Here is a 26,185-nt window from a genome sequence, read left to right as displayed (position 1 = left end):
TCAGTACACACCCTCAAATACACACAAGCAGGTCATAAATACCAGAGTAATGGTTAAGCTCATATCGGATCAGAAGGGAGTTTTCAGGGAAACACACACATACGCACTATGACATCAACAGTCCAGGTCAAGGTTCTCTTTCTCAGGAAGCAAATAAATGTAATGGATGACATGAATGGTGAGAAGACGGAGTGATAATGACGATCTATTCAACTCTATACATTGTGCACTTGTAGGAAAAGTCTAACAAAATACAACTGCTTTGTGAACTGAATCAGGGTTCGAGGAAATCCTCCATCAAAAATAGTAAGTAAGGCAAACATCAGAGGTGCGAAGGGAGAGGAACACATTATTTCACACACTGTGTCTGATACCTGAGCTATCTGGAGATTTTCCTGGCCCAGCACGGAGCCCTGACTAACACACACGCAAACACACACACATACACGTCTTATGCTTGCACACAAACTGCAGGCTGAGTGGCGTCCGGGGCCTGTGTCTGCCTGTTCCTGGCTAGCGTGCTGGGATGGTGTGTTTAATTGGGTGTAGCACAGACTGTACTTCAGGGAACTGAGATAAGTTATACCCTGCCTGTTAAAGGGGACAGCGAACCAGGAAGCTAGAGTTCCATCTGCTGGTTCGCTCCAGTCCCTCCCCCCACCCCCACCCCCACCCCCGTGGAGAACAGTGGGAGGGATGTAGAAGGTAGGGGAGGTGAGGCGAGGATTAGAAGGGGCAGGTGGGTGGGGATTGTGAGACAACCCAAACAAACAGAACAAACATGTCTCAGCAGTCAGCTCACACCCCCGCTGGTTACTGGTCAGTGCGTGGCTCTCCAGATTTGTGCAGCAGGTGGTAAAAATAACACGGGCTTGAAGACGCATCAAGTCCCCAAAATGCAAAGGAAAGTGTTCTTCCCACGAACATTAATCAAGCGCTCCTCTCGTTCTCTCTCCTGGCTGTCGCTGGCTGTGCGGAGCGTGTCAGACTTTGTAGTAGATGTTGGCAGGGCTCTGGGGGGGCATCTCCTGGACAATGTAGACGGGGTGGCCATAGTCGCCGCTCACCTTCTCATAGTGAGGGCAGTAGTTGTTCTCTGTCCGCAGCGGAATGATGATGTCACTGGGCTCCGTGCCAGACGTGCCCCCGGGCAGCTTGGGATTGGACAGCGTGCTGAGGGACAGCGCCGAGGGGCGGGGCTGCGAGTGGCCATTTTTCCTGGAGCGCTTGCGCATCTTGATGAGCAGAATGACGAGGAGGAGGATGAGCAGGAGGAAGATGATGCAGCCGACCCCGATGGCGGAGAAAATGGCAGCTTTGGAGCCGAGGATGCCGTCCGAGTTTCCCGGGGGACCAGCGGGGCCCTGATTTATGGTGTCTAGTGGGAGGAAGAAAAAGAGAGACGGCTTAGAGACTGTACATAAATCATTAGGGAGGGTTTATTAAAGGCGGGGCAGCCTGACTTTTTTTTGGAGAACAAGAAGGGTCTTTTTTATTTTTTCCTTACCACATATTCTTTTTATTATTTGTGAGATTTATTATTTAAAAAAGGAGACCAAATAGACCCATCAAAAAGATGGCTTTCATATGAGCCATAAAGGTGCATTTTGCCATATGCAGAGGAAATGGTGCGCGGTGAAAACAGGCAGTGCAGTTGAGCGGCACAGAGTTGTTCCTGGTTTACATTTGGAGGTTATAATAGAATAGAATGCAGTTTATTTAGCAGCTCCTTAAGCAAAAATAGTGAGTGGCTGTGTGTCACTATTCTGTTAAGTTTGCCATAAATTATTATTTGGAGATATTGCAGTTTCTTTAACAAATGGGGAGGTGGGAGGGGGGTATGCGTCAGCAGGACTACCCATCCAAATCCTTTTGATCCAGTCCCTTAGAGCCTGCCGAACAATCAGAGGAGTAACATCATTTACTGTAAGCCAGTCCTGTCATGTGCAGATCTTAACAGTCTATGCCTAAATCAACTGTGATCAGATCCCTGTTTGTTGTTTGCTCTACATGACTAACAGCCCGATTGATCTAATCTAATTGAATTAGCTCATTGAAAATAGACTCCTAATGAAATCTGTACACATCGCTCATCATAACTAAGATTCCCGCTCTGATAAGATCGAGCCTTGGCAACTTGTATGACATGTCGAGGCAACATTTGTATGGCAAAGGCCAAGTGAGATATGGGGAAAGAATGCATATCCGAACATCTGATTTTATTTTATCCTTTTGTCTGGGATTGGGGGGGGGGGGGGGGGGGGGCTGTACTGGTGAGAGAGAGGAATGACTGGCTCCTCCACTGACTGAAATCTGGAGAAGAACCAATCTGTTTTCCATGTACAGTATGCATGCAGCTGCTGCCAAAGAGCAGCACTCACTCTTTTACTGTCCATGACCCCCCCCCCCCCCCCCCCCACAGGCACACCAAAGTCTCATACCTCCAGAGACTACCATCCCCACTAATGACTGTGCCTCCGCACTCGGCTGACCACTGTGCACTTAACCATTGTTTTTAAAGGAGGGGATAACTGGGCCTTGCGCCTTATCACGACTAAGTGACATCAGCGAAAGCTACCGATTTGAACCTTATCGGTGAAATCAGAGGCGCAAGGAATTTTGTGCATTCTCGGCGCTGGAGAGAGCTGGAGTGAAGCTGTCAGACATTTCATTCCTGAAATATCAGCGCCTCAAACCACAGTGACATGTCCTTCATTCCAGCCTTCACTTCTTCACTTGACATAATCACTGATCTAACAATGGTAGACAGGTAAAAGCCCGGGTATGGGAAAAAGTGACATTAGGAAATCTTTTTATAGAGAAACTAATGTCAACTAAGCAATTATTAAATGAGGGCAGCTTATCACATTGAGACAGGCAGAACAGTCTGTACTTGGAGGAAGTTTGTGGCATAAAGTTGTGTAAGTCAAAAAATAAATGTGGGAGGCCGTTATGAAAGGTGCTCTGGAGCCTCCAAGAAGGCTCCAGTGACTTCTTGAATTAGCTCTGCCTTTAATCTTCATTTATCTGCAATTCTAATGAGGTTTAAAAAGATATATAACAAAGAGGTATGTCTTTCAGTCTCCTTGGGTGCGGCAGACGCACAGTATGAATGAGAAAGGGGTGAGCTGTATTTGTTTTGGGTGTGTGTGGTTTCTTATTGTTTTATTATAGAAGCTGCATTTTTTTGAGTATTTTGTTATTCTATACATTATTGGCTTTACATCTTTTTTCTGCATGCTGACCCTCAGATATCAAAGGAATGCCTGCGGCATGAAAACGCCATGTGAGAGAGTACTTGCTATGGGAGAGTCAACTACGATTTTTATTTTCTCTTTTCAGGCTAAATGTGATTAATTATTAGAGGAAGCCTTGAGGCTGTGAAGACTCTTTTTTTACACTTAAATTAAACTTTATTTTACTAAAATATTTGCATTCTAGAAACTAGAACGCATTCAGGAGAGAGCTTTTACTCAGTAAAGAGTTCTTGGGTATAATGTTGGTCTGTCCATCTGCTCACCAGGGTTTCCCGGCATATCGGGTCCACTCTGACGCACATCAGGCGGACTAGGACTGGACTCTGGTATGGCGTTGTCTTCTGGAGCCTCCGGCGCCACGGGGTTCACTGCGTTGGGGACTGTGGGAAACAAAAACACACAAACTCAGCCTTGGCAAGCTGCATGCGCTGAATTACAATGACTTGTTCCTCTGGAGCAGCGAGGATTATTATTTTTTTTAATCTTTTGATATATCTTTTTATACACGGAGAAGGTTATCTTTGTATGTGTTGAAAACATCTCAGAAGTAAATATAAAAGCCCAAAAAGAGGAAGGACAAGTTAGCGAACATCTGCGAAACATGCCAGAATCCCAGTCCTGTCGTAAAAAAAATGATTTTACATCTATCAGCAGCTCCTTCAGCAAACACTCAGACAAGCATTTCCAACACTGACACATTCATGAGAGCATAGGACACACACACGCACACACACACGCACGCACGCACTCACACACACTCACACACACACACACACACACACAAGCCCACACCTACAATATAGTTACAATACACTTAGGCATGGCAGAATGAGGGTAAAGTAGTTTTACTTTTTATTGTTTTACATAATTCATCACGTTAAAAGGCCATAATATGTCTTATTTATTGCTCTGGCTTTAACTCTGCCTGAAAGAGACACACTTCTGAAAAGGAGAGGATAGGAGGACGGGAAGAGAAGGGGGGAGGCGAGGGGAAGAGGAGAGGGTTGTATAAGCTCTGAGGGGAACGCAAAGGAAACAGACAGTTTATCTGTCTGTCTGTTGTGATTTTAGCACACGCACTTTGAAGTCTTTGTGCGGTAAACACTGGTGGGTCCGTGGTGCGGCTTTTACGAGGGCAGGGCCGGCAGACGGGGGACAGTTATAAACTAATACCGAAGCCGATCTGATGGATTCCACAGAACGCTATCAGATGCCTCTCCTCTATCAGGCCTTATCTGCATCTGCCCGAAGGCCTGCTCCAAGGGTGTGTGTGAGAAATAGAGAGGAGGGCGTGTGGGGAGGCAATTTACATTTGAGTCCCTGGTGGCAATTGGTGTTGTGTGTGTGTGTGTGTGTTGTGTGTGTGGTGTTGGGTGTGTGTGTGTGTGTGTGGTGTGGTGTGTGTGGTGTTGTGTGGTGTAAAAAAAAAAAGGCCTGACAGTCTGGCAGTCTATTTTCTATTTCCACCTCAGTCTGCCACGACTCAGGGAAGGAAATTATTTGGGTGCAGCATGTTGAAAAGATAATGAACGATAGAAAAGAGAGAGAAGAAGGAAAAAGGGAGGAAATATGGAAAGACAAAGAAGGACGTAATTTCATGGGTTATATTATTTTTTTGGGTGAACATAATCTCACTATGAGCAAATTGATCTCCTTTCCCCCCCGACCCTGTCCATGTCCAGACCACCGCATTGCTCCATGCTGATTGCAGCAGTGGTGAACCGAGCCGTGAGCTGTTGTGCTCCGTCAATAATTGATGAGAAAAGACAGGGTGAGAAGTGGGACCATTCACATATGGCAGAGGATACAAGAGGACACAGTGATCTGATTCACTTATATAGCTCCAACATTGTGTTTCTACCACTGAGCATGTGCAGGGAGCGTTCTAATGTTCTGACCCAATTTTCGGTGTGTACCGCTGACATTTCCCTTAGCTATGCAGACAGCAACTACCTCAGAACTGCCAACCCGCCAGAAGGAGGGAGAAGAAAGGGGGAGGAGGAGGAGGAGGAGGAGGTGGAGTGAAAGTGAGGCAGACAATGATCGAGCGACAGAAGAGAGACAGATATGTTGGGAGAGACAGAGGGAGATAAAACGAGAGGGGGAGAGATGCGTGCGAGGCGGTGAGTCAACATATTTCTAATGAGCACGGTGACATGATGTGGTGGAGGAGAAAGAGAGTGGCGAACAGCGATGGATGTATAAAATATGGGCTCCCTGTATTTCCCCTGCAATCAATTTAGCTTCCTTTTCACTTCATATTTTCTATAAAGACAAAAGACGGAACACGGAAGCCTATAAAATACAATTAGATCTTGATGTGTCAGGACACATGATTTCCCCCAAACCGATGATTCAACGTGATTAGGCACGGGAGTGTCTCCACAAGAAAATACAATACAAAGAATGCACACACACTGCCCACAGGCATGAGTCACCAAAATATAATCCATGGAGCAAAGTGCACAGGAGTACGAGTGGACATATGGGAAGATCCTGGGGACTTGGCTGTGGGCAGTGTTGGCATTTAGCTGCGGAGGCGGAGGAAATGTGGCTTAAAACACAATAGCATGTGGAGTCAGAGTCGAGCAGAGCCCGGTAACGTTTGTGTTAATTAAAACAACATCTCCAGCGCTGCTCGTGAGTGTAGGAACCCATGCTGAAGTTGAATAAAAAGAGGAATGAAAAAAATCATCTTATGGAAATTGATCTTAATGCCTTAATTAAAAAATGAGGAAAAATCCAACCTTTAAGGACACCAATTTTCTTTGTGAATGAATAATGTATTGTGAATAAATATGTTCTTCCTTAAAATACAGGAGGCATAAGTATACCACCCCTATGTTAAATACAGGGGTCATTATATACACCCCCCTATGTTAAAATACAGGCATATATACACCCCCCTATGTTTAAATACAGGGGCCATAATATACACCCCCTATGTTAAAATACAGGAGCATAAGTATACTCCCCCCTATGTTAAAATAACGGGCATAAGTATACACCCCCTATTTTAAAATACAGGGGCTAAGTATACTCCCCCCTATGTAAAATACAGGGGCCTAAGTATACACCCCCCTATGTTAAAATACGGGGGCATAAGTATACACCCCCTATGTTAAAATACAGGGGCATAAGTATACACCCCCTATGTTAAATACAGGGGCATAATTTACACCCCCCTATGTTAAAATACAGGGGCATAATATACACCCCCTATGTTAAAACAGGGGCATATATCACCCCCATGTTAAATACAGGGGCATAAGATACACCCCCCTATGTTAAAATACAGGGGCCTAAGTATACACCCCCCTATGTTAAAATACGGGGCCATAAGTATACACCCCCCTATGTTAAATACAGGAGGCATAAGTATACACCCCCTATGTTAAAATACAGGGGCATAAGATTACACCCCCTATGTTAAAATACAGGGCATAAGTATACACCCCCTATGTTAATACAGGGGCATAAGTATACCCCCCTTGTTAAAAACAGGGGCATTAGTATACACCCCCCTATGTTAAAATACAGGGGCATAAGTATACACCCCCCTATGTTAAAATACAGGGGCATAAGTATATCCCCCCTATGTTAAATACAGGGGGCAAGTATACACCCCCTAGGTTAAAATACAGGGGCATAAGTATACACCCCCCTATGTTAAAATACAGGGGCATAAGTATACACCCCCCTATGTTAAATACAGGGGCATAAGTTATATACCCCCCATGTTAATTCCCAGAGGCAGGCAGATTTTTATTATTATAGGCCGTTTTTCATGGATCAGGATACTATGCATCCTGATAAGTTTCTTTGGCCAATCTCTAGGTATGGTGGAGGGTATGTGAGGATTATTTATTTATTTTGGGGGGGGGGGGGGGGGGGGGTGGGGGTTGTTTTAATGCCAAAGGCCAAGGGAACATTATCAGAATACATAGTATCCTGATCCCTGAAACAACTGGCCTTTAATATTAAAATATACCTGCCTCTATGGGAATTTAACATAGGGGGGTGTATACCTATGCCCCCTGTATCTTAACATGGGGGGGTGTATACCTATGCCCCCTGTATCTTAACATGGGGGGGTGTATACCTATGCCCCCTGTATCTTAACATGGGGGGTGTATACTTATGCCACCCTGTATTTTAAGGAAGAACATTTATTTTTTTATAATACATTATTCATTCACAAAGAAAATTGGTGTCCTTAAAGGTTGGATTTTTCCTCTTTTTTTTTTATTAATCAAGGCATTAAGATTGATTGATTGATTCCAAAAGATGATTTATTAATCTTCTTTTTAGTCAACTTAAGCATGGGTTCCTTTAATAATGAGCAGCACTGTAGTGTGGCTGCAGCAGGTCTAGAGTCTAGGGCTGCAAATCATGATTTGTTTCTTTATCTTCCAATTACTTGGTTAGTCTGACCAATGGTTCACAAGACACATATGGTCAATTTATGATTAAATAAAACAGGAAAAAGCAGCAAACGTTAATATCCCAGAAGCTACAACCAGCAAATGTTAATGTTATTTTTCTGTCAACCCTTTGGGTGATTAATAAACAAATCCTTTAAGCACTTATATTCAGTCAAAAAAAAAGAAAAGAAAAAAAAAGGAATTTAAATAAGGCTCCCTTGGCTCTGGGAAATGGCATTTTTTGGGAGATGTTATCTATTTGCCTATGAAAGTAAATGACAGTGTCACACTAAACTCCCTGTTTAGTTGTATCACTGATATTAAGTTGTGGCTTTCAGAAAACTTTCCTAATTTGAATGAAGACAAAACGGAGTGTATTATTTTCAGTACTCCAGGGATGCAGACTGGTCCAGTGTGAGTTTGGGAGCTCTGGGATCTTACACTAGGTCAGCTGTCAAAAACCTGGGGGTTGCTTTTGATTGCCGCATGAAATTTGACAAGCAGATCAGTCATGTTGTTAGAAGGAGCTTTTCCCAGCTTCGTCCCCTGGCTAAAGTTAAGCCTTTCTTTAACAAGCGCGATCTAGGAAAGGCCACTCATGCCTTTGTTAGTTCAAGGTTGGATTACTGTAACGCTCTCTACGTTGGTCGGAATCAGACGTCCGTCTCACGCCTTCAGCTCGTGCAAAATGCTGCTGCTCGCTTTTTAACAAACACACCTAGACGTGCACACATCGCTCCTGTTTTTAGAATCAATATTAAGATTTTACTGTTAGTTTTCACTTTTAACTTTGCGGGAGCACAACCAGTCATTGAAAACGTATCTGTTGAGTCTGGCTTTTAATACGTAGCAGTGGTTGGACAATTTCATTCTTCTGTTTCTTTGTAACATTTTCTGATTTGACTGTTTTCTATGTTCATTCTTTCTATTTTATTTGTGTTTTTATTATTGGTTTCTTTGGATACCTGCTGGTTACTCTAAAGTGCTGTATAACTACATTTTGATTGATTCATTGATTATAGACAATAAAATATGAATGAGTCAATAAAATAATCTGAAAATGGTTAGTTGCAGCCCAACGGTAACTTCTTTCAGCTTTCTAGAAATTCTGACACAGCAGCTTAATCGAAGTTCCTGTCGCCGCTGTAATTTCTCCCAGCCCTTCCTCTGTATAGTTCCTGGGTTGGATGGACACATTATGCATTAACAGTTCCACCCACAGAAATAGATTTAAAAGTAGTAGCAGCTGGGCCAACAGCATCATCTCTAACAAGGTTTTTAGGGCACATCGATTGTGAGTGACAGCTCGCTTCGGCCCGTTTTAGGAAATGAGCGCACGGATCTGACGAAGTTGAGGAACAGCCGGCCGCCACAGCAACAGACCCCAGCTGAGAGGAACTTTCCTAGAACTCTCCTCGAATAAGACATTTCCTTTCAACTTTCATTAACGCGAGTTCGAGGATTTGTTTTTCTCCCGGTCGGCTGTGCTGCCCGCATTCATGCAGCCATGTTGTCATTTGGAGATGGTGTTGCAATACGGGGCTGTCGGATGCTCAAATTGACCTACATGGAAAGATAACGCAAAGCCTGTCTCCCTGCCCAAGAAAGCATTGGCTATATTTCACTGTATCTGCTGAATTTGTTCCGACTCAGACCTTGCTAGCATCAGCATCTTGTTAGCTTCTATTTTCCCACCGCCTGCCAGGACACACTGCTGTCATCCAACTAGCCAACGTTCAAATATCTGCACACACATTTGCAGACACACACACACACAGTCTGCAGTTCTCTCAGCAAGTCTCAGTTTATTTTTGACATGTTGAGAACCAGCTTTTAAGCTGGAATCCAATCATTGTGGCGGGCAGATGTTCCTCTCAGATGGTGGTTAGTGTCTGTTTCGGTCAAAACAACCACATTGAGGATGGGGGGAATGTTTACAGAGCAACACATCTGTGTACTGTACCCTGTCAAATTCAGGATATAGACTTCCACATATTGAGTAAAAATGCGTCTAAAAGTGAAATGTATGATGAAAACCAAATGTTGTGTCCAAGGATATCCAAACAAAGCTCGCTTGTTTACTTGCAGCATTTTAAGATGGCTGACCCGACCATGCACTTAGAAACCGATTTCAAACACATCTTCATTCTGGGATTACTTTACTTTGGATAACAGCTGAGGAATATCAGACGCCTTTCTACAATCTCAAGTGGAGTCCTTCTTCATCGTAACTGCTGATTTCTCAGTGATCTCACAAACTGTTTATGTGTATAAAAAACTTGTATGTACTATTGTACATACAAATCATGTGTTTATAGTATAGGTCATTTTACAGCTTGATATACAGCGTATATCATCTTTTTTTTTACTGGAACTTCAACTGAGAGGCTGATAACCCGATGGCAGATTTATAATTAACTAAATAGCAAACTAATCCCAGAACTTCATCTCATTGTAGCAGAAACGCTGTAAATCCAATAGTGCAGTCCATAAAGCAGCCCTGCTTATTGATTTGCAATATTGCACAACCAGAGAAATGAAAGCAACAGTTAACTCAGTATGATTTATGACAAACTCTTTGACCTTAAACATCTGTAATCTATTACTACGACTAATAATAATACAGTTTATTCAACCCCCGCCTGAAAGACGTCCACTGGTTTCTGGGTGTTAGGCTTATTTTGTTTTATGCTGCCAACTTCACACCTGCCCAGGGACTACAGATGAAAACTAGCCTTCTGGCTAATTCTGGCACATTTACAGCGATGCTTATTAATATGCACTGTCCCTGATAAATAACCTGAATACATGAAAGACAATAAAGTGAAAAACTGCTGCTGTGAAAGGGATTTAAAAGTAACAATTACTTTGTTTAAAGGTGTATAAATCTGTATAATAACAACAATAAATTGTTAATGACATACCACAGTATAATACACTACAATGCGGGTGCACATTTGATGATGATAATTAATAATAATGTATTTGTGAACTATAACTCCTCCTGAAGCATCTGTAAGTGGTGTTTAGAGAGCTAGTGAATGAATGAATAAGAAGAAAAAGAATCCCTTAAATAGGAATGTGAACGAGTAGTTTATTATATTAATTACTTTTATTAATTGTAATATTTATTTACTATATACAATTTAATTTTGAAATGTTAAAGACATATTGTATTTAATTTATTTATAAATAATCCTTCTTTACTCTGAAACTGAGCAAACTCCATAAAGGCCTCGAGTATATGGGCCTAGTCATAAATAATTAAATATGATTGGTATTATGTGTTCATTTATTCATCAACTATTCAAAAAGCAGTTATGGAGGGTTTGTAGGGTGTAGGTGTAATTGTTGTAAAATAAATTAAAATAATAGCACTCTTTAAACACTTTAAAGTCTTTATTCCTACTGGGTTAGAATCCTTTTTATTTATTATTGCTCTATAGTAAAGTATTAAGTATTAGCATATGTTTTTCTTTTAAATAAAAAGCAAAAGACAACACTACTTTTTTACATATATATATTTATATATATATATATATATATATATATATATATATATATATATATATATATTATATTTTAAAATGGTTGTTAATGTTAGGGCTGGAATCTACATCAACAGGAATATTGTTCAATTGTGTATAGCCTATCAAATTCAAATGTGTGCAAAATCTAAAACTAATATTAAATATTAAAATTATAACACTGCATTTCATTGAACACAACTCTTCAAAAGTGAAAAAAAATCTTATTTTGCTTTTATTTATCTTTTTGGATTGGAATCAAGATGTGACATCCCTAAGAGTCGATAAATGCTCATACTGAATTATTACCGTGCCCCTGGTAATGCCACTAAAGAAGTCCTATCAAAAAAGAAAAAAACAGTAAGACTGGTGGCCAATTCATCTCCTAACACAGGTTCAGTTGCAGAGAGCAGGTGCTGTCGGCAGACAAAGTCACGCTAGACACACATGGCGAGAAACGAAAATGTCCCAGCAAAGTGAAACGCGGCTGGGAGGCAGCAGCGCTGGGCTGGTTCCACGTGGGAGGGGAGCACACATTTACCTTGCCCGACTTTCATGATGACTTTCATGGCTCGGCTCTTGCACACGCCTCCCTCCCGGTTCTCCAGGCCCTCGACTGTACCGTTGGACGTTGCTGCAGGGGGGGGGTGATGGTAGAAGGCAAGGAGAGGTAGAACGTGATGGAAGGTAAAGAGAAGAAAGAGGGGGGAAGAGGAGAGAAGATGACACACTGGTTAATGAGCACGTCCATAACGCACAGAACTAATCAATATTTACGACAAGCACTGATTAGCTGTTCCAGTGATTAGCCGTTCTCACCCTCAATCAACCGCCAGCTCCTCTCAACGGTAGCTCTCATTAACACAATAAAGTGAAGTCAAATGAATGGAACAACATTAGAGTCTACTGAGGGATGGCGGGCGCTGAGGTGGAGTGTATGGAGGAGCATGGTCAGACCTGTGTGTGTGTGTGTGTGTGTGTTTTCTGTCTGAGCATACTTTAGCAGTGAGACATGCCAGAGAGCGTTCCAGCTGCTTGCCAAGTCCTCGAGCTGCTTACTCCCTCTGAGCCACATGTGTCATTACTTTCTGGTAGTGCTGAGGGCTAAATGCCTCCCTTAATATATATATATATATGTATGTTAAGTGAGGCATTTAGCATTTAGCATATATATATATATGTGTTCTGTATGTGTTGGGTTTTTTCCATTTGTTTTAAAGTGTGTGTTCTTCTAACACTGGAGTTCAGGGTTGTTTATTCAATGTCACATTCACTTTAGACACTGTGACACAATTGGCTGTCTATTTTCAGGCCCATGATAATGACCTAGGGAGACAGAGTGTGACTCTGACCTTAACACTGAGCGGCTAACACAAGGCGGATGGATGGATGAGTGTGTGTGTGTGTGTGTGTGTGTGTGTGTGTGTGTGTGTGTGTGTGTGTGTGTGTGTGTGTGTGTGGCCGTGCGCCTGTGTGGGCGCATGCAACTGCAGCTCTAATTTTGGAATTCCCCAAATGATCTCCATCTCCGCTTAGTCTGCTGTTTCAACTTACACCCTTCCTCTGAAATGCTTTTGTTTCTCTTCCTTGCATTATCACTCTCTTGCTCTCTCTCTCTCTCTCCCTGCCCCTCTCAGTTTTGTCGCTCACTTCATTTAGTTTTTTTTATCTGCACTATCTGACTCTACCCCTCTCCTTTCCTCCCTCTTAACTCAATGACCATCTCCCTGGGTGATTGTTTCAGATGGCACCCTCATTATGATGAGATAGTCTTGGAGAGGGTGCTTATCTAATGATGTCACAGAGACAGGCAGACTCAGCTACTAGACGGGAAGGTTGGGTAGGTCCACACAATGCAAACATGAAAATAGCATCTGTATCAATGTTTTCACATGCATTTCCTTGCTATAAACTGCTCTTATATCAAGCAGTGTTACAACCTGGCTCTGGTGCTATGGAACTGCTCATTTGGTTGATTCATGCCTTGTCATTCCTAAGTATTATTAATGTTGACATGTTGTTACCCTCTGGGATTTAAGCTTCGTACTCCAGAGAAATTGAAGAAAACTAAATAATGAATTGCACTAATATTATGTTACATTGTCAGATTATACACAGGATCTAGGTTACAAAAAGTACCACCAAATTTTTTTTTTTTTAGTGGGGCCGGAGTACGTGATAATTTGCAATAACATTGTGACATGAGCTCTTTGGCAAATTCCCCCAGCTGTAGACTCAACACGACTGAGTGAACCGGACACTGAAATATATACGAGAGGCCAAGCTGGGCCGAGTGCAGCGCAGGAACAAAAAGATTTGAAATTTACGTAGGACATTAATGTGAATGAACACTCAAGGCTAAGTGAGTCTTATGATTTATGTAAAGACCATGCAGAGCGCATGTCTCTTGTAAAGGGAACATTCGAAGACAGTGAGGTGAACAGGCCTGCTTCCAGCCTTAAAGGCGCAATGTCTCGCAGCCCTGAATGGCCCCAGACGCCACAATTGCTAACCTCATCCTGCCATTTTCCGCCCAATTTCTCCTCTTCTTTCAATTTTAAAATTTCCGGGGCAAGGTTATACAAAAATGAGCTCTTTGAAGATCGAGCTCAAAAGGCGCTTGAATAATCTGACCGAGTGAGTGTCATGCTATGAATTTTATATCCACTCAGGGAGAGCAAATCGTCTCAGTGTTAACTTACTTCTGTCATCTAAATTAACTATTCCTTCAGGCTGGCTGAACAGGCTCCTGCATTTCTGATGTGGCATTGTGATAAATTGGTCCTTCGAGGTTTCTGTTTAGGCAAACAACTGACAGAGAGCTGGATTTAAAAGACATGATCAGTTTGTATATTGTTGGTATTCAGGCCATTTAAAACGTCTAATATAATAAAGGCTTTTACTGCACCGATGGAAATTCATAATCCGATTAACCGTGTCCAATTTTAACCACATTTCTGTATTCTTTTAAGTACTATTCAAGGTGGAAATCGACTCCAGAAACAACTGTTGAGTCCATTAAATAATGTGTGGTGAATCTTAAAAAAAAAACATGCCGACTGCATTAAGCAAAACACACTCCTGTGTTTGTCATTTTAACCCTTGTAGGATATCACTGTATTTACATTTATCATGTCAGTGTTCACTCAGAAAAAGGAGGCCTGCCAGCCACATTTCTCAAACTCCCAAACCTTTCTCCACAACAAGGACACACTGCCAGCTTTTTCTTTAATCTGAAAGATTCTCACTCACTCTATCTCAACTCTCTCGTACTCAATTTGTCCTCTCTCTCTCTCGCTCTCTCTCTCTCTCATCCCCGCATACTGACGTTAATCCAAATCTGGATTTCCAGATATTAAAAGGCCGACGGTCATGCCGTGTTTTGGAAAGAGGAAACTGGGGAATTGGGTCTTCCTGTGTGTCTCGGAGGAGATAAAAACACAAGGGGATAAAGCAATGACAGGACAAAGAACAAAGAAACTCCCATTCTGCTGCTAATGATTTAGTGGAACAAACCGATTAGGAGTCCAAAATACCGAAAGAACCGGTCATTGCATGAAGGAATGTTGCTTTTTTTTAATAAAGCGGTCAGGCTCCAAAGCTGTTTTTTTGTATGATTTAAGTCTTTCTTTGTGGGTGTGGATCACTGGTCGCAGAGTTTGGGAGAACAAAAGATCTACAGCTGCTGAAGTCATAAGAGAAACCAGGTGCCAAATGTTGATGTTGGGAAAATATCTACAGTACAAATGTGTCAGCCAAAAGAAAGCCCTACAGGGGAAAGAGCTGGCCTGCAATAAAGGCTCCTGTTCCAGTACTACACATATAGCACTACTGCCAGCACATTAACACACATATGTGAATGCAGTAATTTCTTGCATATACACACATGCACACAGATTTCACTGGGACATTCAGGGTAGAGTGGAAAGATTGCACCCTTAGGAGCTCCGAGGAGAAGAGTGGGAGATGGAGTGCTGACTGGCCGAGACATCACAAGCCGAGGCTAAAGTGTGACACGGTGGTCTATATTTATTCTCAGGTTCTGCTAAATGAGGTCACTCAGGTGGTCCTGCTGAATACATTCCCCATCTCCATCATGAATCATCTGCTGCTTATTATTCCTGTCCAGCCCAAAGGGGGCTTGCTTTCATACAGCGCAATAGGCTGTGTGTACGTGTGTGTGTGTGTCCATGCGCCGTCGTGTCTATGCATGCGCGTGCATGCTCTCGTGCGCAACATTTGCCCAAAGCACCAAACGAGGGGATAGATACAGCCCATGTGACAGACAGAGAGCAGGTTGTTTAATGAGAAAGTGGATGAGAGGTGACATTCATTGGCTACCTTTCACACACCGCCCCCCCCCGATTCTGCACCGCATTCAGACTTCTACTTAGACGAGCGAGCAGGGGCCAGGTAGTCACAGTAACCACCAGTAATAATGTCCACATTTTCAGAAAGAAAAAAAAACTAAATACATAAACAGACACAACCACCATCTGATCTCTCCTGCTTTGCATCAGGGAAAAACAGCAGCACACAGAGCCGGTTCATCCATTTGAGGCAAAGCAGGGAGCTAAACACAGCCCTGTCAGGCATGCGTGTCTGTATCAAACACAGAGTGTCTCAACCGAAGTGGCTATTTCTCATATCTGCGATATTCCTATCTTGCTTTTTGTTTACATTAGCACACCCGAGTTGAAGTGGGGAGAAGGAAAAGAGAGGCTATTTGCACAAAAATATTTCACTCCTGAATGAGCACAGAGAGGGTTAGATTAGGTTTATGGGCCTGATTCCAGAGATAACACTCCCCAGCAAATCTGGCATGCATGCAAGCATGCACGTGAACCAGCACACACAAACACACACACGCACACACACACACGCGCACACACACACACACACACACACACACAACACCACACACAAAACACACACACACACACACACACACACACACACACACACACACACATATATATACAAAGTGAGGTTGGCAGACTGGAATAATACAGGAGGATCTAGATGTTTGCACTTTGAACCTTTTCTAATCCTGAGTATTAGGCCATGGCTAAAACCTGATTATGGCAGAATGAAATGGATCTAAATAGATGTCCAAACCCATCAGTACGCCATTTCTTTGTCCTAGAAATAGAAATGGAAATCAGCAATCAACCTCTAGCTCGCCGTCTCTCCTGCGGAGCCTCCTGCGCGCAGGCTTGGCTTCGGCAAAGAAAATTCACTCCGACTTTTCATATCATCTCGGATAAATTAGACGCGTTGGCTCGGCCAATGGTTTCTTCTCGTGTTTCTTCTCAATAATACAACCTGGCAGACAATATAAAATAGTCATTTCTTTGACTTGACGTTTGTGCAGCACATTTTTCATGCTATTTTGCAAATCCAATATTGAATTTAGGTTAGAATAAATGTGGTTATAGAGTAATGTGCGTGGACAGAGCTGATATTCTCATCTTCTTGCTCAACAACGCTGCCTTTTTTTTTTTTATGTAGGATTCGCAAAGAAACGCCATGCAGCAGCTATGATATCGTCGCGTGCTGCCTGTTCCCAGGAGCCGCTCAGCTGCACGTGCACTAAGCAGGTAGCAGCATTAATGTCGAGGTTTAAGATGGTTAGCGGCCCAGTGCACACAACTGTTGCTAAGCTCACTGCGTCAGTATACAGCCAGAGGGGGAGCTCCTCTCCTGCTTCCTGCTCTCTTTTACATGCACATACACACGCACACACAAACACACAGAAACAAGCAGCATGCACGGCTGCACACACGCAATCACACTTGAAATGGTTGCAAAAAAATATACAGACATGTAAGCACTTTGCCCAACAGAAGCAAACACACACTAAAGCACACACTGACATGTGCATGACACACACACACCCACACCACCCACAAACACCACACACACACACACACACACACACACACACACACACACACACACACACACACCCACTGGCTGCCTGTGTAGCCAGAAGATCAGGCAGGACTTAAGAGCTCCTCCGACACCAAAATTACAGGGTACCTCTAAATCCTTCCAGCAGAGAGCACTATGGGATAGCAGCGGGTGGGGGGAGAAGGAGCGGTGGTGCTGTGGAGGGGTGAGGGAGGGAGGTGAAGTGAAGAGAGGTGTGTGTGTGGGGGGGTGAGGTGTTTAGAGAGGGGATGGAAAGAAGAGTGCGGGGTGAGTAGGGGCAGGAGAGGAAGCGGGAGATTCCCTTTTTTGAAGACAAGAGAGTGTGCGAGCCGGGGAGGGGTGAGACCTGATCTGTCTGAAGTGTGCGTGCAAGAGGGTGTGTGTTTGTGTGTGTGTGTTTGTGTGTGTGTGTGTGTATGCATTGGGGAGTCTGTGCGAGCATATGTCGGTGAGGGAATATGGAAGGAGGTGATGAAGTGAGGAGTTGAGAGGACGAGGAGGAGAGCTCAGTTTGGAAAGAAGAAGTGGGAGGTGATCTCTCTCTGTGAAGCAGAGGAAGCATATGTGTGTATTGGGTTGTGCGCATGTGTGTGTGTGTGTGTATATGTGTGTGTGTCTGCAAGCCTTCCTCTCTTACTCACACTCACCATTTCTCTTACACTCTCCCCTGATCTCTAGTTGTGTGTGTTGGCCTCTGCCCAAATGTGTGAGAGAGAGAGAGTGTGTGTGTGTGTGTGTGTGTGTGTGTGTGTGTGTGTGTGTGTGTGTGTGTACATTTATGTGTTTTTGAGTGTATGTACATGCTTGGGCAGATATGTGCATGAGTGTGAATTTGTACTTCAGCTTGTATGTGTACAAATGTTTGGGAATATGTGGTGATGTTGGTGATTTTTTATTGTGTGTGTGTGTGTGTGTGGTCCCTGTACATCCGTCAAGACAGTCCCAGATTACTGAGACAAAGGTCGGGCATTATGGACTTCCCTGGCCAGCACCACTGGGCTAGTGCTTCAAGTCTACTTATGACAGCTTTTAACCTCTGCAGAGGACCTGTCAGCAGCTCCCAAAGTGTGTGTGTGTGTACCAGACTCACAGCCTGCAGACAGACAATTCTGCATCATTTAGCTGCGGGTGTCTGCATGTCACCTCTCTGGTGAATCCAGCGGGGCAGAGCTTTTACACCGTTGCACTTTCCACTTTCAATTTCCCAACTCAGCATGCCTCCAAAACCTCTACCTTCCTGTACAAAACTTCCTAATAATATGGATCGACATTCCTCTGCGTGGGCAAGCACAATTAAAAGCAGGATGGGTACATGCAAAATATTCACATACACACACCCGAACCTACGCACAAATCAACAAAGGTACACACGCGGTGCAGGCCGTCTGTTGGATCAGTAGGAGATAAAGGACGCAGACTAACAGGAGGACCTTGGGGAGCCGAGCAAGTCATCTGTCTCAAACACGAACAGACTGAGCGCACTTCAACATGACAGATGCAGACAGACTCGTCTTGGGTACATCGCAACCTGAACCTCTCTCCTGCACTCCAACCCCTCCTCCATTCATGCAAACGCAAAATGAAGGAGGCCTGCTCAAAATGTGCACACACGTTTCTAAGCAAAAACCCACATCATCTGACAGGTGTGCACCAGGGGACTTTAGATCATAGAACTATGAATGCGGTCGATTGGCACAATAAAAAAGTGTAACCTGAGGGACGGGGACTAATACTGTAAGCATATGTATATAGTATTAAAGTTATGAGAAGCAACGGCAGCAGCCGGAGCATCCAGTATTGATTTCATAACCACACTGACGGCAAAATTCGAGCAAACCGCAACCCTGCTGTTGCTAATATGGAATATTTTTAGATATTAGCTATTTCAACTTTAGCAGCTATTTCAGCTATAATGTATTCTGTTGTGTGGAGAAGTTTCCAGTAGCCCACACAACCCTCCCTAATGACAGAGTAGCTAATTGGCTGTAATGGCTCTTTTCACCGATATCATCGAGCTGCAGCCACAGGAAACAGTTTACACAAATCACATGCAGGGTAAAAACAGCTTGAAGACGTGGACTACAGTCGCTGGTTTTGTGTCAGAGGACTCGCAGTTGCATACATCTAGAAGCACAGACTCAGCCTTTAAAGGAAAAATAGCATTTTATGGCCCTGACTGTTATTTGTCTTTGTTTGCGGTGACTGTCGCTCCTGATCAATTTGACGATTATTTTTAAAAACTGGCACAGCCCTGGTGGGCAAATACACATTAACATCCTTTATACACTAAACTAACAGGTGAACAAATACGCCCTTAAAGCTACACTCACACAATAACACACAGAGCACACACACTTGCCTCTGAATTACCGTCTCAGACAGTGCACCGTTGCACTAATAGCAGCTGAAATGTTGCGTGTTCAGAGAAATAAGCAGACGGGAAACTGGGTCAGAGAGAACAAAATGGCATTTCACCTTCCTATTTATCAGAGCTAAAGGTTAGAAGAGATGCAACACATAACACATACTGAAGCGTGTGCACACACACACACACACACACACACACACACACACACACACACACACACACATACACACACACACACACTCAAAAGCTAAAGGTTAATTTTGTTCATGTAGGAGTGGCTGAGTTACTGTTTATCTCAAGCTTAACCAATGTGTGTGTGCATAAGGCTTGTTTGTGCGCTCGTGTGTGTAGCTAACAATGAGTACACCGAGTTCATTCCTTGTTAGAGGGAAGTTCCACATTAGTGTTTCATTAATCCCATCATGGCCAGTGTTTCTCCTACCACGGACATCAGTGCGCTCTTTTCTCACCCAACTGCCCACTAACTGCCCACGTCAACAGCCAGTCCAGATCCTCTACTCCTGTATTGCTCTTCATTTAATTGAACAGATAGCAGCAGCACTAGTATCTGATCCCCCATCATTTTCACACATTATTGGAGCTTCTGTTAAACTATGTGATCATTTCCTGCTGCTATTTCAAAATGAAAAGCTGCACACCTCGGTCATATCACTTGGTCAGGCCCAGGGTTAAGAACATTCTCGGAAGTACGTATACACAAAGAAATGGAGCATATTATTCAATTTTCACTCTTCATTAAATTTCATTCATACTGGGGAGAGTGGGGGAGAATGCCAAGTGAAATGGTGGATAAAAGAGACAAGTTAAGAGTAACTGCCCTTAAATTACCGACTGAGAAGTGACTGCAGAAAAGATGATGAATCTCAACGTAGAAAGAAATAGAGAGCATTCAATGTTTTAAAATTGATGGGGGAAGAATTTCTTAAATTAGCTATAACTAAGAGATTAGGTCTTACACATGTGTTAGGACACTTAAAAAGGATAACACCAATACTATCTGATTACCCATTACTGTGTCCATTAAAATGCCCTTGTGTTAATCTCATAGCCTCTAATAAATCCCAGCAGGTATTTTCTCCCAACATTTATATTTGTGGGTGGTATATTGGTTTCGTCAGGCTACACTTGTGTTGTGTAATCAGCTGCCAGATGCACACACAAGGTCTTAGTGAGCTTGTTCCTCAGCAGGAGGCTCATTGAAGTTTTCGTCTTGCTTCATTTGCACTGATAATCACCCGAGGTGAACCATGGTTCACTCGCTAAAGCCCAACAGATGATAAAACTGATCCTCTCCGGCTTTTCTCTGGCCTTTGTGGTCATCTACAAAGGTGATATGAGACTCTGGACCCAAGAGAGGAGTCGCCCTCCTCGATCTAAAAGGTCCACGAGCCACAAATCAGCCGGCGCTGCCTGATAAAAGAAGCGCTGGGATGGATCGGAATGTGGCGGGTGATAGTGGTAGCATGTCAGAGGCCATGTGACTTCAAAAATCTAGACTGACTAAAGAGCTAATCTGTACAAAAAATCCCCCCTGAGGGAAACCAGAGCAAAAGCCCTGGAACAAGTTAACGAACACCAACGGGCAGAGGACGAATCCTCAGAGAACTCGGTGCTTGTGCTGGTGCATGTTAATAAAACGGGACTTGTGTGGTTCTGCCTGCATTCATGCAAATGAGATTAGATGTCTAAGAGTGTATGCATGTGTGTAAGGCTCATCAGTGTGTGTGTGTGTGTGTGTGTGTGTGTGTGTGTGTGTGTGTGTGTGTGTGTGTGTGTGTGGAGCTCCTACACTGTGGTGTCCATTCATTCTCTGTGGAGAGCGCAGCTTCATTTCACTGACCTTTTCAATCTGGCCTCCAGAAGAGAGTTATGACAACTGAGCCAACCTTGTGTTCCTCGGCACAATAACACTCATCAAAGATGGGACTCAAACAAACAAACAATAACTCTCTCTCAGCTCAGGCGCTTCCAGTCGCAAATAGGCAATCCACAACAAACCCAATGGGGTATTCTAAGTAAGAAGGAACGGCACATTGATGCAATGCGCGAGGAGAGAAATGGGTGCTATGGCTCAGGTGTGGTGCCGGCTGGGTGATGATCAGGTCAGAGCGACACAGAAACAGACAGATTAGTTTTTTTGCCCATAGCAGATATTCAATTTACAATTATATTAAACCAAAACAAGCAGCAATCTTGCAAAATTAAGTTAATGTTTGGCATTTTTGCTCGATAAATGACTGAAACAAATAAATACTGAATGGTTTTGCTAGAAAGATTGCAGAGAGACAGTAAAGACAGTGAGAGGGACAGAGCGAGAGGGAGAGATGTCAGAGACAGAGAGTGTACTTGTTATTTAGAAGAGAGTCGATGTCGACCCATCTGTTGTCCGCAAAAAACGGAATCTGCAAGCGGCGGAACAAAGAAAGAGATAGAGAGCAAGAAAGAGGACAGTGCATGTGTGTGTGTGTGGGGCGTACATGTGTCCCTGTCACCATGCATGTGTGAATGCGTGTGTATGTGTGATCCTAAACCCTGGGGGAATCTCCTGTACCTGTTAACATGGAGGTGACTGAACAAAGCTGACTGCAGCTAACATGGGACCTGGGTCAGGGCAGCTCTAATGCACACAGACACACACACACACACACAGAAGCACTGAGATAGACAGACAGTATATATATATAATAGATAGAGGTTCTGATGTAGCTGATGTGTTAAGAGCCAGAGCGGCGAGCATGGCTCTAAACCGCAGCGAGGCTTTTCTGGCTCTGAGGCCAGGCTGCAACACAAGGAGCAGGAAAAGAAACACACTTTTCCTCCTTTTCGCCAAAACCCCAATCAGAGAGCACAGCAGACCACAGAGAAAATGCTGCTGATTACATCCTAATACACACAAAGCTAGCAGCTGACACATATACAAACACGCACGCACACACACACTGATTACATCCTCTCTGGTGCTCCTCTCTCCTCATCCCTGGTATCGGTTACACGGTAAAGCCAAGCTGATCGAGGATCAGTGTTTTTTGGCGCAGGGCGGTGAAAGAGTTCGGGAGCTTAACCTCTAGTCCGAGAGCGTGGAGAAGCTGGGGCTCCGGCCCCCCGTGCCCCCAGCACAAATAAACAGCTACAACACAAAAATGTCTGGCAGACTCGAAACAATTTCCTGAAGGATCGGTCACTGTGCAAGAGAGATGGGGAGAGGAGGAATGGGGGGGGGGGGGGGGGGGGGGGGGGGGGGGGGGGGATCTAAGGAGGAGAGAAAATAGGTGGAATGGCAAGGCGGAGGGAGAGACAGATTAAGTTGCAGAGGTAAAAGGGAGAGAGGAACAGAAATAGAGAAAGAAATTGAACCTGTGGGTTTGGAACAGGAGGTAAAATATTTCCGTCGCCGACTACGAAGTCATCAACTCGCACCGTCTGAACCAAACACAACACGGATTTATTTGAAGAAGTGAAGCTGTTTTTTTTTTAAAGCATCCCATCCATCCGTCTATCCATCATGGTCCACATGCACATGCTGTGCCAACACACGTTACACACTCATGGGAACGCTGCCCGAAAAGATCTTGTGCTCAGCTAAGCTACAAGAGAATTCTCTTGAATGTGCATTAACAAAACGCACAATGCATACAGCCGCTTCTATTACGCAAGCAAATCTGTGCAGAGAGGAGGAGGACGGACGTGCACTGTGTTTTTTGTGTGAGCATCTATTTGCATGCTACTGCGAGCTTATGACTATATATATTTTTGAATTTGCTTATGTGGCTTTGTGCTTATTTATGCCTGTGTGTTTGTGCACACACATGCCTCTTGTGTAGTCGTCTGCTCCTGTTACTGTGTTTTTATGCTTGTGGTCTGGCTGGAATGGAACATGGACGTTTTGCCACCGAGCTGAATTCACAGAAACAGGCTCGGTCCTGGCCTGCAGAGCAGTATTTAGACTCTGTATTTATACGTTGGACAACCACAGCAATCTCTATCACCGCCTTGTGATTCATGTGTGTTTGCTTTGCTCAGCGCTGATTCGATTCCATCAAGAAGCACCTTTTCTACACCCCCCCCCCACCCACCCCCCCAAAAAAACCACTTTCAGAAATGTTCACGCCATCCTCGCTCAGAGTGTCATCAGCCGCCCCTCATCGTAGCTGACCAAGCATGCAGTGGTTTCCATAGCGAGGATGTGACATTAAAACTAACAACCTCTGTAATTATACATCCATATTTCTCCGATGAGTTTGTGTAAACAAGCCCGGGCTCCAGCTCGGGGAGGAGGACGTCTTGGCAGGCCCCGGCTGAGAGTGCAACTGAATGGCTGTCGGAAAACAAAGCCATTTCAGAGTTCGCCTTGGTAAAGAGAAACCACTGTTCTGGGGATGGTGGAGCGGGAGAGAGAGCTCCATCTGAAACCCAGAGCTGTGATTTGAGCTTAGCTATTGGCCGGAGAAGAAAGACACTGAGAATATGTTGGCAAAGCAGAGGGCAAACAACCTCAGACATCTCAGATGGAAAGGGAAATATGCAATTCCAGAGTGTTTTAGATTATGGTCTGTCATTGTTCTATCATGCACGTATGTTTTTTTAACAGCGATACACCATTGTCTGATACAATATGCCATATAGACAATGATGCTCATGTTCTTGTGTCCTACATTTTACTTTTCCTAATCACCATGGACTCCAAACATGCATCTTTCCAGAAGTCATGAGATGTCTCTTCTCCATTTGCCTGAAGCTATTTTAAGGTTGCAAAACCAGAGAAAGATTCTGCATTGCGGGAAATTATGAAAGAAAACCAGGAAGCTACTTTCACCAAATGAAAAACGCTTATGAAGAAAAGAGTTGTTAGCATATGAGTTTGTGTTAGTTGAGAACAGCGTTGTTGTTTCCCAGAGTTAGCTCTGTGGTCTCTTGTGGTCTGTGTGTTGTGAGGAGATCTAAGCTATCAGTTAGCAAAAATGACTTGAACACAGTCAGCACCTACACAAACACACACACACACAAACACACACACACACACAAACACACAAACACACACACACACACAGACACACACACACACACACACACACACACACACACACACACACACACAGAGCTTTGGTGCTTGAGCGCAGAATAATGGAAGAAGAAAAGAATGGCGTGAGGAATGACAGAGAGGGAGAGAAGAAGAGAGAGAGGGAGGGAGAACTCGCACGCAGGATAAAATATTCTAATAAGATAAGCATGGAGCACCGCCGAGGAGGGATGAGTGTCTGCATTTGAAGATGCACAGAGCGGACTAATTGAGATGAATACATGAATATATCAGCTTCATCTAGCAGGTTCAGGCGTAACCAATAGTAACCAATCACTTGTACAGCCACGTGAGCAGCCCTCCCCTCTAAGAGAAAGTCCTCGTGTCCCCCCCCCCACCCCCCACCCCCGTCTAAACAAACTCCTCTGTAATAAACGAAAGGCAATAACCAGCGACAATAACGCTGTGCCTGCTAACCCTCTCTGAATGAAATATCCAATGGAGAAGGAGCACAGGCAACCTGGATGGATTTGCAAAGCAAGCAGAAAGTCATATATTACACTGGCACTCTAATAAACACTGGGCTATACTCACTAACAGGGGGAGGGGGATGAGAGGGGAAGGTGGGGGGGGCAGGCCATACTGCTTCACTGGTGCCCACCTGACCTGTTAGCAGGGTTTACTTAAAAAATGAAATCTGTTTAGGCTTAACTCTAATCGGAGACATCAATGACAGTTCCTCCAAGTCAATCCACGACTGAGTCTCTAATTCTTAACGCATGTCCCCTATTCACGATAACTTACTAATTAAAACACGACACATACTGGAACAAAATGAACTGATTGAAATGTAACGGTATGAACGAGAGGACAATTTCTTTTTAACTTATCTTCCAGAATCAAGGCGTAAAAAATGATAGAAACTGATTCTTTTCAACCACTTTTTGAGCTGTTATGTTTCTTCATCCCAGGATTTTTATACCGTAGCTGTTATTATTTAAATTAGGACTGATAGAAATGTTTGCCTACAACACTTATTTTGTTCTGCAAAATATGCAATAAATCAATCCGTCCTTTTGTTCTGAGTCCACATTCGATGCAAAAAGAACATTCGCACTCTCTTGTTTGTAATTATGATATTTCAGTGGAATTTTACAGAGGGAGGTTAGCAGATGTTAACAGTTATCACTCCTCAACAAAAATTCATTTAATTGCACGTTAGAAATGTGTGACTCATTTGCATCTCTATAATCTGACAATCAAAATGTCTTTTTCAAACGCGCCGCTGATAAATGCAACTGGATTTTTTTTGGGGAGAGGCTGTAATTTGATTATGGTAATTTTATGTTAACTCTAAAAGATGATATTTAACACTTTTTTCTAATCAGATTGCTGTTATTGCACGGCAACAAATCGAGCTATAAGCCTGTCGGCGTTTATACATTTGATTTGACTGTGTGCAAGCCTTCATTTGTATACGTGTTTGTTCCAGAGCTTACGTGCATTATTACTGCGAGGACCTGCATGTGCACCTGTCATGGGTTTACATCCTCGCAAAATGTAGGCCAGCGGAGGATCTTCCCGGGCCAGGGACCTTCAACTGGTCCAAGGATAAATAGGAAGAGGACATTACTGTA

General features: G+C 43.6%; 1 protein-coding gene and 1 long non-coding RNA gene across 2 annotated transcripts in view; both read right to left on the bottom strand.

The window, feature by feature from the left end:
* efnb1 (ephrin-B1) overlaps positions 1-26,185 on the bottom strand; it is a 59,664-nt gene that overhangs the window by 1,623 nt on the left and 31,856 nt on the right. The window contains exons 3-5 of the mRNA XM_032527674.1: positions 11,750-11,842; positions 3,521-3,637; positions 1-1,378 (exon numbers count right to left, since the gene is read on the bottom strand). The exon at positions 1-1,378 is cut by the window's left edge and continues 1,623 nt beyond it. Coding sequence (XP_032383565.1) covers positions 984-1,378; positions 3,521-3,637; positions 11,750-11,842 — 605 coding nt within the window. The 3' untranslated portion in view covers positions 1-983. The remainder of the gene's footprint in view (positions 1,379-3,520; positions 3,638-11,749; positions 11,843-26,185) is intronic.
* On the bottom strand, positions 22,498-25,580 carry LOC116696595 (uncharacterized). The gene is made up of 3 exons (XR_004333783.1): positions 25,192-25,580; positions 23,338-23,341; positions 22,498-22,508 (listed from the first exon to the last, which is right to left on the bottom strand). It is a non-coding gene; the product is annotated as an uncharacterized LOC116696595 (long non-coding RNA).

This window comes from Etheostoma spectabile, chromosome 10, assembly GCF_008692095.1.
Source record: "Etheostoma spectabile isolate EspeVRDwgs_2016 chromosome 10, UIUC_Espe_1.0, whole genome shotgun sequence".
Lineage (NCBI taxonomy): Eukaryota > Metazoa > Chordata > Actinopteri > Perciformes > Percidae > Etheostoma > Etheostoma spectabile.
Note: the sequence above shows the minus strand (reverse complement) of the source record. Positions and strands in the feature narration are given on the sequence as shown.